The 13,434-nt window shown below is 44.0% G+C and overlaps 2 protein-coding genes across 4 annotated transcripts in view; one reads left to right on the forward strand and one right to left on the reverse strand.

Moving 5' to 3' along the window:
* The first annotated feature begins 548 nt into the window (after nucleotides 1-548).
* LOC6735170 (centrosomal and chromosomal factor) overlaps nucleotides 549-13,434 on the forward strand; it is a 44,978-nt gene continuing 32,092 nt past the window's right edge. The window contains exons 1-2 of one of the 2 annotated variants that reach the window (XM_039292406.2): nucleotides 549-996; nucleotides 1,199-1,472. The gene's annotated coding sequence lies outside the window, so the exon portion shown is untranslated. Of the gene's footprint in view, nucleotides 1,473-13,434 lie in introns of both variants that reach the window. The other variant, XM_039292407.2, reaches the window with a different exon arrangement.
* On the reverse strand, nucleotides 10,233-12,675 carry LOC6735166 (sodium-dependent nutrient amino acid transporter 1). Of its 2 annotated transcripts, XM_016181606.3 has the most exons (7): nucleotides 12,134-12,674; nucleotides 11,582-11,956; nucleotides 11,258-11,447; nucleotides 10,919-11,201; nucleotides 10,677-10,853; nucleotides 10,496-10,596; nucleotides 10,233-10,438 (listed from the first exon to the last, which is right to left on the reverse strand). In XM_016181606.3, exons 1-7 carry the CDS (start codon nucleotides 12,628-12,630, stop codon nucleotides 10,367-10,369), a joined length of 1,695 nt encoding a protein of 564 aa, XP_016028451.1. In that variant the 5' UTR covers nucleotides 12,631-12,674; the 3' UTR covers nucleotides 10,233-10,366. The 2 variants fall into 2 exon arrangements, with proteins under 2 accessions (XP_016028451.1, XP_016028452.1); XM_016181607.2 differs by lacking the exons at nucleotides 10,233-10,438; nucleotides 10,496-10,596; nucleotides 10,677-10,853 and having other exon boundaries at nucleotides 10,919-11,161; nucleotides 12,134-12,675.

Consider the following 13,434-nt stretch of genomic DNA (forward strand, 5'->3'; position numbering starts at 1 on the left):
AGGGAAGGCAACGCAATTTGTGTGCTGTATGGGAATTTCTCTCTGGCGAAATTTTGTTTACCGTTATGATGACGTATGCCGCTAGTGTAGGAGAAAACTGGGCATAGCAAATCATTTAAAAATTGTATGTTATTCAGTGGGATTTTAAGTATGACGAAAAATTACTAGATTATAATTACTAATTATAACCAAATATAGGTTACCATTACTTTTGTTATGATATTTTTATTATTGTCAAAGCGCGTAATGCCTTATTCGATCGAAAGGATATCAGCAAGTCCTGATGACCTAAGCTTTCCGCCTCCTACCCCTCACTTTTAACACCTGCCTGCTGGAGCTTACTTTGCATGGAAATGAGAGTTGGACCGCCTCTCTCCTTCTTGCACTTACACGCTTAACGTGCAACGTGCGTATTATTTATGCGTAGACATTGTGGCGCCCAAAGAAAGGCACCGAGAAAGAGAGAGAGAGAGAATGCTGATGCTCATGAAAGAGGGCGTCTTGGTGGGGGAGAGCGCTTTGAATAAAAACGCAAGAGTGGCGCTCGGATCCTTTAGAAGTGTGTGAAGCGTCGTGAAGAGCAGACGTGCGCTGCTGCCTCTGCGAAATCCCCGCTCTCGGGCAGCTGTATTCAACCAACACATGGCCGACACACGGACACTCACACAAACACGCAATCAGACACGCACACCTGTACACCCAGCGCGCGCGCAAATCGCCGAAATTAAAGCAAAGCGAAACGGAAAATGCTTAAATGTCCACGTGAAACGGTGCACAAAATAATCGAATAACGAAAACAAATCGAATCAGTGAAATTAAAGTGGAGTTCTTGTTTTTTTGGAAAAAATCAATGCCGTTAATCGACGCACACGGATACACACATAAACGCACACGTGTGCTTCAGAAGCCAAAACACACCGATACACCAAAACACACACACACACGTGCATACAGAAGGCCTAACAAAGTGAAAGTAACGAAATTAGCAGCACAATTGTGAGTGAAAGTAGAGGGCCAAAAAAAAAAAAAAACAGAGAAGAGAAAGGAAAGGTGCAGATCTGGAGTAGTTGCCTTAGGAAATGCATTGCAAACTTTGCAGCGTTAGTCGCTTAGTTTTGAAATCTCCTTGATTTCCATTTCGTGTCTTATCCTTCTTCTTAATTAAACGAATGTGTGTGTGTTTTTAACTCGGTCACAGTTGAGACAACAACAAAAACAAGAAAAGAGTTTAGGGCTAAAATATAAGTAGATAAAAAACAAGCGGCAACAGCAGCCGCCAACGCAAAAACAACCTGAGCAAGATAAACACGCAAAACAAAGCGAACTGGGTCAGTGAGCGAAAAGGAGGAGAAGGAGAGAGGAGGAGGACGTGGAGGAGGAGGAGAGGAGAAGGAGCGGCGAAGGAGCACGAAAAGTGGCCACAATGTTGCATGTGCTGCAGCCAAAGTGTAGCATACTTAATGGGGCAACGGGTAAGTCACTCAACACACGAAAATCTCTGAATTCCGATATGCCACGCATATTTAACCTTGAAAAAAGCTTTAACCCATAACGGGGAGGGATCACAAAAAAAAAAAAAAAAAATAAAATAGCAGCTCCGGGACGCAGGGGGGTTTTGAAACGCTCAAGGATATGCGCTGCGAGTCGAAAAGTAAATGTCGAAATGCCGAAAGGAGCAATAACAAAAGAACAGCGACTGTAGAAGCAACAGCAACAAGAAGCGGGAAATGGAATAACAGTAAAATAAAATATCCTTGTGAATCTAGCGCTTGCAGGCGTCATTCCCTTCCCTTCTAAAACTTCCTAATGTTCATCCACACCCACGCAAAAGCATTTTCGTTTAGCAATACAGAGAAAAACGCTCGAATACCTTTCTATGCACTTTTATAGTTTTCAATTACATCATTTAAAATGGTCAGAGAGGATTGAGAGATACACAGAAAATCATTATCTTTGAAAGAATATTAAAAAAAGTGTCATGGAACTCATATTGAAATTTAAAACAGAATGTGATTGCAAACTAACATTTAAACGTATTAAATATTTAAAATAAAATAAAATATTTTTTTTTAATGTTAGTAACTTGATCATCGAATTTAGTTAATATCAAAGTAACTTTTAAGGTTCATTTTCCTCAGTGCACTCCCTGCGTCCAGAGTCCTTTTGCGTCTGTGTGTGTGCAAAGCTGCCTTTGCTTGTGTGTGCCTGATGTGGGTCATAAATGTTACTCCATTTTTATGGCCAACTTGCACACGACGATGGCGCTGAAGCAGAGCAGCGCAGAGCAAAGAGCAAAACGCAAAATGAAAGAGCTGCCAGCATAAGCAAATGGCAAGGATATAGCAAGGATATGGCGGGAATAAACCAGAATAGAACAAAGTGAGAGAAAACGCGGGAAGGAGGGACATTTAATGGCCAGCCAGGGCGAGGGCAGCTCCAAATATTAAGCCAAACAAATACATATAAATATTCATTAGGGTCGCCATTCAGATTTCGCTCTTTTCGGTCCCTCAGTCTTTAGCGAATTTACCAAAAATTGGAATTAATGTTATTAGCCGGAAGTACGCTTTCGGTGAGCAAAATATTCGGAATTCGTTTGGTTTTTTCGAGTCGAAAGGACCAACTTTGCTGGCATTCGCTGGCCAATAATGCAATTGCGTGTCCTTGTTGCTGTTGCAATGTTGCAGCTGGAATTGCAATTGCATTTCTAGTTGCCGCTGCTGCTGCTCGAGTGGCAATTAGCTGGGTGTCTCGGCGACATTTACGTCGGTCGCCGGGGCTTATATAATGGTCGTCATGTCAGCCCGTCCTTACGGCCCGCAACTGTTCCATTTGCGGTAGGCATCGCGTGACCTTGAGTGGGTGGCAGTGGGGCATGGTGGGCGGCATGCAAATCCATTGAAAGCGCACGGCTGCAGTTCAAGGCTATTTTTACGTTACGCAAGCAAACTGCAAGCACAGATACACATACATATGGACATACATATACGACTACAGATACAGATACACACCAACATCCAGTGCTGTCGGTGTGTGTGTGTGTGTGTATGTGTGTTTGCGTATCCTTGAGCGTCAGTTGGGCGCCGGGCATGTTGCATGCGTTGACATTTTCCCCCATTTTCCACACAGCTACTAATGTCCTGTTTCCTTTCTATACCTACCAGTCATGCAATATATATGAGCGCCTATATAAGTGTTTCATACGCTTCAGCTGACTTATGCAATCGCTGGCAATCCTTTCGCTTCCTTTTCGTCTTTGCTAACTACTCTTTGTTTTGCCTAATTAGCTGAGCCAAAGTTATGCAATCACTGCTGAAACTCAACTTCGGGCAAAAATTAAGCACTTTAGCATGTTAAAAAGGATTTTTAATAGAATTCAACAGAGAGCCATTAAGCAAATTCAAATCAATTCGAAATATATGTCTATATTAAATCTATATCTCATCTAAAAGCTCAGATTTCTTAACAAAAATCAGGGATAAAACTTTTTATGAATGAAAGCGCTGTATGTGTAATGTATCTATTAAACCGTCTAGCTTAAGTTGAATAAAGTTAGTCACAGAATTAATTTAGTTCTTTTACATCAATCGTTTTCCAGCGATTGAAATATATGTTAGGGGATTATAACACACGAGACAGCCCTGATTTCACTCCACAAGATATTCCCATGCCCTTTGCCACAATGTCATTGCATATTTGACAAGGTTTGTTTAATCGAAACGCAAACAACTCCAAGTCTATCTGTATATTATACAGAATACCTGGAATACCTAATATGTGGCAGGAAAGTCGCTGGTCGCTGGGGGTGGGGGCGTGGCATGTGTGCGTGCTAACCTCCGACTGTCACTGCCACTGAAATATGACATGAGTGCAGGAACTGGCTGTTACGCCATATTACTTATAATCGCAATGGATCGCCATTGATGTCGCGCCCACATAAACTAATCAGCTAAGCAGAATGGCAGTGCGCCTAGAGATATCACATCATTGCGACAGACATCTGTCCAGTCATGGTTATCAACCTATATACTTTGTATATACCCTCTCATTAGGAACAGTCTGGAGTTGAAGTAGCACTTAACTTCTGCTTCTGCCACGAGGGCTAAAAGGGAACGCGTCCCGCGGGTCTGTTAATTTCATTAAAAAGTTGTGCATCGAAAAACTTGCTAATTGACGCCAACAGCAAACTAAACATAAACCAAACAAAAAAAAAAAAAAAGGCCTTCTAGCAAAAATGTATTTAACGGGTGCAAGCAAATAAACTAGCTGGTTATTACTTGTTTGCCGTGCAGATATTTAACAAAATGATCGGCTATATGTAATTTTACAAATATAGTCCCTTCAATAGATGAATAAATAATGCACAAAGTCGGCCAAAATTACTCAACAAATAGTGGCATTTATCAGTACCTAATGCCAATGGCACGCAACTTTCATTTGTTCGGGACTGTGTCAATATTTAGGCCGGCGTTAAGGTCAGCAATTGGAGTTGAATATAATTTGCGACTTGACCCGTGATTACCGCGGCTATAAATGCAAATCAACGGAACTGGGCAAACTGCACAAATGCCGCAATATAAACTTGGCCACCAAACAGGACGACGACGGAGGCAACTAAAAACAATTTGCCGTAATCAAAACGAAATCAGCAAAGCGCAAGCCGCAGCGTCGCAGCGGAAAGTAGAGCAGCTTTGGCCGGAAAAGCCTGGGAAAATTCCAGGGGAAAATCGAGCCCTTGATGCCCTGCAATGAAGGGCGTACGCTGAGATTGAGATTGCCATTCCAAATAGTATTATTATGACGGAATTCGAAAAGAATGGTAAACATTTATTGATGCAAGTGTGCCAAAATTATTAAAGTTTATTATTTACATAGATGATATTTAGAAAGATAGAGATAGAAATTTTCATTATTAATATTCAAGAAGCATCTTCATATCTCTTCTCCTTTAAGGTAACTCTTGAAAGATATTCTATATATTTGCCATAGGTTTCAAGACTCCAACCCACGCTGCCCACCACCCACTATCATAATATTAAATTTGGAATATCCCCCATCCAGTTAGAGTAACCTTTTGCAGAAATCATGAGAGCGGGTGGCGCTGTTTTCCAGGCAAAAAACAACAGAGTCAACAGAAAGGCACGGTACTCGACTCCCGGCAGCGTCCATTCAGGTGCTCTGGTATTCCGGTTCTGGCCAAGAGGCAAAGTCCGGGGAATCGTCATTATATATTTGTTGTCACTTGAAAAATATTTGTGCTTTGCGCTTGATTTATGCTTTAGTCATGGTGGGGAAATGGGTGGAAAGTGGGTGGAAAGTGGGCGGAAAATGGGTGGCGATGGGCGCAAATGGACAGAGTGTACACGAGGTATTCAGTTGCAAATGGCAAACAATGTCGGAGCTGCGAGCGTGGAAATGGCGGATTGTCGGGAGTCAAACTGAAAACTGTGAAAACTGGACTCTTGCGGTCGGGATATGCAAATGTTGGACGGGCAAAAAGTTAATAGAATCGGCTGCCAGGACCACAGAACGAACCCATCCAATGCAGGTGTATAGCTCTATCTGGCCATCTAGCTATCTAACTACCCAGCTATATGTATATATTCCCCATTGACTCCGGCTCAGTTATAACCAGTTGGGATGTTTTAGTTTGGGGGGCCGAGTGGGAAAAGTAGGGATGCTCTTCCTGTCCTGTTGTCACTGGCAGTTGAATGTTTGCATAACGCAACAAAGGCCAAAACAAAAGCTGCCACAAAAAGGGTTCAACATAAATATTTTCAACCGAAACGAGTCAAAAAAAAAAAGAATGTATGTATAAAGAAAATCGCATTGATGCCAGACACGCACACACAAAAGGCAAGAAAAGGGAAAAGGTTTCGGTGCCGAATTAACAATTCAATTTAAACGGACTGCGGGGGGAAACCGCTTGACATCTATTTTCCAGCGGCGTGGAAATGGAGGTGGAAAGTGGAAAGTCAGAAATGTGGGGACGTACTTTGACACAGAACTGATGCCCTGGGACGGGTTCAAAGGTTGACGCACACACTTGGCAATGACAATCGTTTGTTTTGCTGTCAATTGTTGCTGTCATTCTGCTTGTGCTGCTGCTTTTGCTTTCCCTGCTGACTTTGGACTCACACTTTAATAAAGGCTTAAAGTTGCTGCAAGGGCAGCAGGGCGGGAAAAGTAAAACATAAAGAAATCTATATGTAGGTATATAGGTATATGAATGGATAACGGGAGTAGAGCTCAAAACTTTTGCCATTTGCCAGGCCAAAAACTTTACCGTCAATCGTTCTTGTTGTTCTTGCCGTTGTCGCAGGTGCTCCATTCCCGCCCACAAGTAGACCCTAGCCTGCCACGCCCACATTGCGTGCAACGAAACTCTTTGACATTGTCATAGTCTGTCCTTTTCAACGGCGGAGTTTCATGTCCTTGCCAAGCGTGTCCTGCCCCAAAGTCGCCACCCACCAACCCCTCTCTATTTCCTTGGCGGTGGGGGAAAGCTTTATTAAATTTTCGCTAGCTTATAATTCAAACTGTAAGCAGACAGTACAAATAAAAGGGAAATGCGGGGCGTGGCCAAAAAGAACTGGGCGCCTTTGGGGGGAGGTGTTGTCGGTTGGCTAGCAGTTACCTTTGTCCTGGTTAATGCTCATTCCTTGGCGCTTTTTGCTGCGCACACAGCGAGAATATCTGGGGAATTTGCAATATATAACAAAATATTCATATAGATAGTGAAAAATAGCTGTTTAATGAATTCAAATTCAACACGAATGTTTTTCACTGAAAATCTATAAAAATATACATATGAGTCTGAAGAGCAGCTAAAAGATAAACAAATGAAATCCAAGAAATTTCCAAATTCGCAGCCTGCAAAATGTTCTTTTTTCGTTATTCTTGGTAAACGGCAAACATAGTCTAAAAATATTCTGCTTAACACAAATGATTCGTAATTTATATATTTAATTTATTGCGTTTTAATTTCTGCTCTAATTTTCTCGCTGTGCTGAGTGCTCCTTTCGTTTTTAGCTGTCTGGCTTCCCCGTGGCGTAGACGTCACCATCATTTTGTTTGCGTATTTAGATTTTAATTTGCGATAGAAACTTCTTAATAGGATTTCACTGTCTCGCTGCTTTCACTTTTTGCCTCGCTTTTTCCTGGACTTGGCGTGGATTTTCATTTTCCCCCGTGAATTTCCCTGCTACCGCCGCACACACATGCTGACACATTAGCAGACATGGAAAATATTGTTTCGACATTCGCATTAGGTTGTCAGCTGAAAGCGTGAAGCGAACTCCTTTCCGACTGCTAATGAAACTCGAATTGGGCAACAAACATTTTTCTGCCCACTTGAGTGGACGGAGGAAAATGGGAAAACGAAGTGATAGGGAGTGGCATCGCTGCTCTCAAGGCTTTTAGTCGCCCTTCCTTGGGCTCGGGGTTCTCTTAATTGTTTGACTTGACTTTCCCCCCCCCCAACATCCTTCAGCTTTGCACCTTTCTTTCTTCCTCGGTCCTCTTGTGGCCATCGCGGTTTTTCCTGCTGACGTCGCTGCTGTTGCTGCTGTTTATTCGCCCAGGTTATCTTTCGCCCCCATCGAGCGTCCACTTCTCCCTGGCTTTTCCACATTTTCCTCATCTGTTGGATGCGTGGGCAGCTGCTGAATTATGTAATAAGCGTAATTGGCTTTGGCTGACAGGAGCGAGGGGGATGCGTCGGGGCCCAGATCATTTCTGTTTTAATTTATTGTGACTTTGATAAGCGGCAAATGCTCGTAAATGACATAAATTACCCAAGACAATGCCTCAAGATGAATCAGTAATTTCCAACGCCAGCAACGTAAAAATCAATTTATGCCGTCTAGACGAGAGGGGAGCAAGTGAAAATATCGATTCAATTCATTAGGTAATTGCCTTGGCCCACGTGCTCACTGACATACATATAATACATATGTATTTGATGAGAGACCCTCGAAATAATCGACTCGAAACGAAATCAATGAAAAACCTAACCAACCGCTTCCAGTTGAGTCCCTTTTTTCCCGAACCTGAATCCATGTTGAGCACAATTAAATTTCACTTAAGTGACATCGGTAAGGGGTGGGTTATGCGAGGGATATTGGGATATCGAGAGGATTGGCCTGGGAAAGTGCACAAGTTGTGGCATACGGTACGTAAAGTATACGACATGTTGGACGAAGACCATAATACTGCGACAGATACTTGGGACAAACATGGTAAACGTTTTAAGTCATCGAATTGAGTTGTGTTGCCGGGCTAAAATAAAGCATACACAACTATTCCAATAAATTCGCTTAGTTGCCTGCTGACAGCTAGACATGGTAGTTGGAGCGGATTTTCCGCCTCCGTTCAACTCTCGGTTCATATTTATAATCCTGAGAGCAGCTCTACTGCATCCTGACAGCAGACCAGCTGGCAGCTGCTTCCGAAACTCAAAGTCTGCTGGATTCGGGGCACGAAAGTAGCTGAAAGGTACAACTCCATCTGCAGCGCATGATGATCATTATCCTGATGCTGCTCCTTGTGGCTGATGAGGACTTGGCACTTGCCCACCACTCGAGGGACTTTTGCATGTGCGGCTCGAGTCAGTCAAGCGGGAAACAACTCTTGTCAGCTTTTGTGCGTGCTTTACTCAGTGTAGTAGATCCTATAGTTTTTTTAGCATATTAACTTTACCACTAGTTTCTAGTTTATGCTGGAAGTATAGGTATCCGTAATAAGAAGGTATGCAGTACAAAAAACAGAAGATTAAGGATCAAGAAATGCAAGTTAATGCGTTTAGTTACCTAACACAACTTTTCTGTGTGTTTCGAATGCATTTTCCGAGGTTTCTTTACTTTTTTATGCATTTGTGCATGCGAACTCGATTTGCTTGTGTCTATTTTAAACTAGAAAGATATTAAGACGGCACTGTTGCATGTAGTGCGCTGCCCCAAGAGTGTAGTCCACTTTTCGACCAACTGCGCTGACAGGGGCCAAATCGGGGCTTTTGGCCATTACTAATAATGGGCGTGGGATGTGCGCGTGTGTGTGAGTGGCTCTCTTCCGCTTTCTTTCGACCTCTTCGTCGGCGGGCGGCGTTGAAAGTATGTCAAGATTTACGCGCATCGTTAAAGCAATGAACAACTACAGCAACAACGACGGCAGTCCCAAAAAGGAGGCACGAAAGAAATGAAGGAAAGTTGTTTGCCGCGTGGCACAGACGTGTGGAAAGTGTGTGGGTGGCTGTGTGGCACGCAAGTTAGAAGCACGCTTGGAATCTCCCTGCTCTTCAGCACTAACGACACGTCAGTCAAAGTCAACACACACTTCAATTTCATCTGCTGCGAGGGATGAGCCAAAAATTTAACACTGTCACTTTTTTCCGCCAACAAACGCGCACAAAGTACAACAAAAAAATGTGTAGTAAATAAATGCGCTGTCATATGTGTGGGGCATTGCAGCGGACTGCCAAAAAGTGAGGAGAGCCTGTATCCTCTTCCTGAAATCCCATCCCCCTCTACACACCATGCCACCATTTTTTTTGCCCCCTTGCATATTTACTTTTCAACTTTGTCACATGCCACAGACATTCTGATTTGCGACCTCGCTCCACCCGCCAAAGGAATGCGAATGTGTCGAACAGCAGCTAACCAAATGTTTTATTTTCAGTGCCCTGCTGTGCTCTAGTCCCCATTTTTTCATCCTTTTCCAAGTCATCCCGCTTGTCTGCGCTGCAGCACTTTGTATCCTTACAAAAGGATATTGCAATTTGTGGCCAATTTAATGGAAATCGTAGCGCGAGTTTTCTCATAAGGAATGTTGTCTGAAAGAACTTTCAGAATAACCTTTCGTTTTTTAAATCTCTTACATTTTACAATGAATATTAAATATTCGCAGTCTTAAGTATTAAATCACATAAATGGGAACTTGCGTGATTTTTCGAGAAAATAATTTTCATATGAAAGAGTATTATAAGATTCGTTGCAAGGAAAAGTAGCATCGCTGCTTGTTTTCATTTAGTATTTGCGCATTTCCGCATTGCTGACATGACTGACATGCCAAGCGGACTAACACAAGCACAACTGAGAAGGAGTGCAGCTGCCACGCCCAACTGGAGCTCTGCCCTGGGGTAATTAAAAGTGCTTGCAGCAGCTCCTCCTCAACTTCCTCCATTCGCCAGCTCAACTCCTTCGGGCAGTTAAATTGTTCCGCCAGAATAAGTCCGCTTTTGTTTTTGGCTCCACGAGCCCCATATATTTCACTTTATTCTACCCATTTTCATCTAGACCATATCAAATAATAATGCCCCTGACTACTGGAGCCATTACGTATACGCAGTGTTGGGTACCGAGCTAATTTTCTATATGGTGGCATCCAGCTGAGCGTTGGCCGGTCCCCAAGTGTCCGACGGCTTGCAAGCGGCACGTACTCCCTAAAAGACGGGAAATGGATATAAAGCCCGTGGAAGGGGGGGGAGGGATACACATACCTGCCAGAAGCTGCCGTTCTGGCCACGCTTTTTATAGATGGCATAGATGGCCCAGCCGGGTAGTTGAATCAGCCCCAAGGTGGCCAAAAAACAGCCAAAAACTGTTAGTGGAGGGAGGGAAGAAAACAAGTACAGTATAACCCCTTCAATAAAATTGAAGTACAGGAAGGCGTGGCCTTACCGTGAGCCAAGGCGGGATAGCCAACACCTTTGTACTCCAGGGCGGACATGTCGAAAAGCATGTAGATGAGCACGGCGGTCATCAAACCAGGTGTAATGAAACGCCAGCAGAGGCGCCAGTACCAACCGGTTTCAATGCCCATCATAAACTTGATGTCCTCGCAAAAGCGATTAACTCCTAAAAAAGTGAAACAAAATGGACTTTGAACAATAGCTTATGCCACGTTGGATATATAAACCTACCGTAAATCCAAGCAACAGCCACCAATTCGCCAATGGCCAGGATCAAAGCGGTGAAGGAGACACCATAGAAATCCACTAGATTCAGGATAAACTGACCGCCCGGGGTCATGTAAACGATGCTCACCGAGAAGCCTAAAACAGCCAGGCCGCTGGCCAGTTTCCAAATGGGCGGGGAGCGTAATCCGAATTGATCCCGGATGACGCGCAGGATGCAGGATCCCATGCCCACGGTGCTGCCAATGCCTAAGACGAATAGCATGAGGAAGAAAAGGACCGCGAACATCTTTAGGTAGTTGTGCTTTAGGGCGCCCATGGCGCTGGCTCTTCTCGATACCTTACCTGTGGCACATACTCGAACTTGGCAATGGCCTCCGGATACGAGATGAAGGCCAATCCTGCACCGCCCTTCACCACACTGCCAATATCCGGGTTGCCAGTCTCGCGGGCCAGATTGCCCAGAATTCCAAAAGTAATGCAGCCAGCAATTATGGAGGAGCAGGAGTCCATGGTGGTGATTATCACAATGTCACTGTGGGTGGCAGTTAGTAATCTTATTGCTCGAATAAATCTCTTAGCTTAGCCTTAGATTTCGTAATGAAATTGCTAAAGTAATATGCATTCTAAGCTTTCATTCCGTATCTCATCTTAAGTCAATAAACTCACTTGTAGACATTGCGGTTGAAGTTGTTGTAGCTGGCATAGGTGATCAAAGTGCCGAAACAAATGGCCAGCGAAAAGAAGACCTGGGTCACGGCTGCATACCAAACGAGTGGGTTCAGCAGCTCCCGCCACTGTGGCTTGAAGAAGTATATAATGCCATCGATGGCTCCTGGCAGGGTAACGGCTCTCAAGAGCAGGATGAGCAGCACCACATAGGGAAATACGCCCAGAAAATAGGCCGCCTTGCCACTGCTCTTAATGCCGCGAATGAGGACTCCACCGATGACCAGCCAAGCAACCGCCAAGCAGGCCACCAGTTGCCAGTTGGGCAGACCCAGTCCGTTGTCTATGTTGGGCACCTCATGAAGGATCTCGCGTCTAAAAATGTAGAGCATAAGCATAAAATAATTTATAACAATTTGGACCCATTTATAAGCATTAATGTGCATAATGACTGCCAAGCAAACTTGCTCTAAAAATCCTCAGCTTGTCTTAATTAGATTAATAAAATGCTGTCAACAACTACTTGAATGAATTAAGAGTGGAGATACTTGCTCAAAGTACAGCTGTGCCGGTGACATTTTTCCACTGCTATTTTGAGCATTGCCGTCGTGGCAATCGGTGCCCCAGCTCTCCCAGCACCTGCTCCATGGCAGCTCGGAGCCGAAGGAGGCCAGCAGGAATCGCAGAGTCAAGGCCATGATGCTGGAGTAGTATGTGATGGAGGCGGCTGTGGCCAGGACCTGACCCACCGCCACGCCCTTGAGCAGGGGAGCCATATCGAAGGCCTTGACCACGCCGCGACCCGTGAACTGGCCCAGGGAAATCTCCAGATAGTAGACAGGCCGTCCAATTACCAGTAGGGCAATCAGGTACGGAATCACAAAGGTACCGCCGCCATTCTGGAAGGCAATGTAGGGAAAACGCCAGATATTCCCCAATCCCACGGATAATGAAATGCAGGAGAAGAGAAATTCGAGACCATTTCCCCATTGCTCCGCCGGTTTTTCCGCTGGTTTTTCCGACTTGGTGGAAATCTCTAGCTGCGTCATGACGAGAACTGTGCACTTTGAGATACCGCGTTTAACTAACCGCAATCGAGATATGTACCTGGAAACTGGGATGCTCGGATTCAGTATCAGAATCGCGCCACAAATTCTCTGCGGTTGATTATCTAGTTTGGGGCAGTCTGGGGCCTGTAATCTCGTCGTGAACGCATCGTGAAATCAGTCTTAATTGGCACTAATAAAAGGTGCTAAGTGGCATGCAGATGCCGTAGACTGAATCCGAATCAAGTTCAGAAACAGAGGCAATTTGTATACAGATCCATTAGAGAGATGTTCTATATATTATTCGAGCTGGACGATGAGCAAGTTTGTAAAGGGTTGAGGGGTGGGGGATGTCAACATGCTATAATGTAATTCAGACTACGTAAATTGAGCCAGGTTGTGAAATTTGAAACACGGAAGCCGGCTGAGTTAATCTGGAAAGGCAGCAGAGATCTTTGATTATATTTAATTAAATAAAAATACGGATTTATGCCAGCTCACAAACAATATTAAACTCTGCTGCCTTCCTTTTAAAAGTAATTTCTCAAGTGAAATACACTTCGGGAAGCCATCAAAAAGGAGCTATGAAATTTTCTTAAAAACATTTTCCACCGAGCTGGCAACTATTTGAAGTTCTATTTTACCACTACTATCTCTTCAGCTCTCGCCTCGTCTGACAGCTTTGGAAAGTTTTTAATAATTTTCAAGAGTTTTCTAATTAACATCCCTGGCAGGCTGCAACTGAACTTGGCCAAAAGAAGGAGCAACCAAGCCATCGAGCCAAGAAAATAAAACGCATCAGTTGGC

This window comes from Drosophila simulans, chromosome 2R (assembly GCF_016746395.2).
Source record: "Drosophila simulans strain w501 chromosome 2R, Prin_Dsim_3.1, whole genome shotgun sequence".
In the NCBI taxonomy this organism is placed as follows: Eukaryota; Metazoa; Arthropoda; class Insecta; order Diptera; family Drosophilidae; genus Drosophila; species Drosophila simulans.

Bases quoted from the DNA above. Each gene is read 5' to 3' on its own strand.
- LOC6735166 (XM_016181606.3), bottom strand. From the start codon at position 12,630: ATGACGCAGCTAGAGATTTCCACCAAGTCGGAAAAACCAGCGGAAAAA. The intron at 11,202-11,257 runs GTAAGGTATCGA...AACTACCTAAAG, and splicing joins AGTTCGAGTATGTGCCACAG to ATGTTCGCGGTCCTTTTCTT. The intron at 10,597-10,676 runs GTAAGGCCACGC...CTCCACTAACAG, and splicing joins CTATCCCGCCTTGGCTCACG to TTTTTGGCTGTTTTTTGGCC.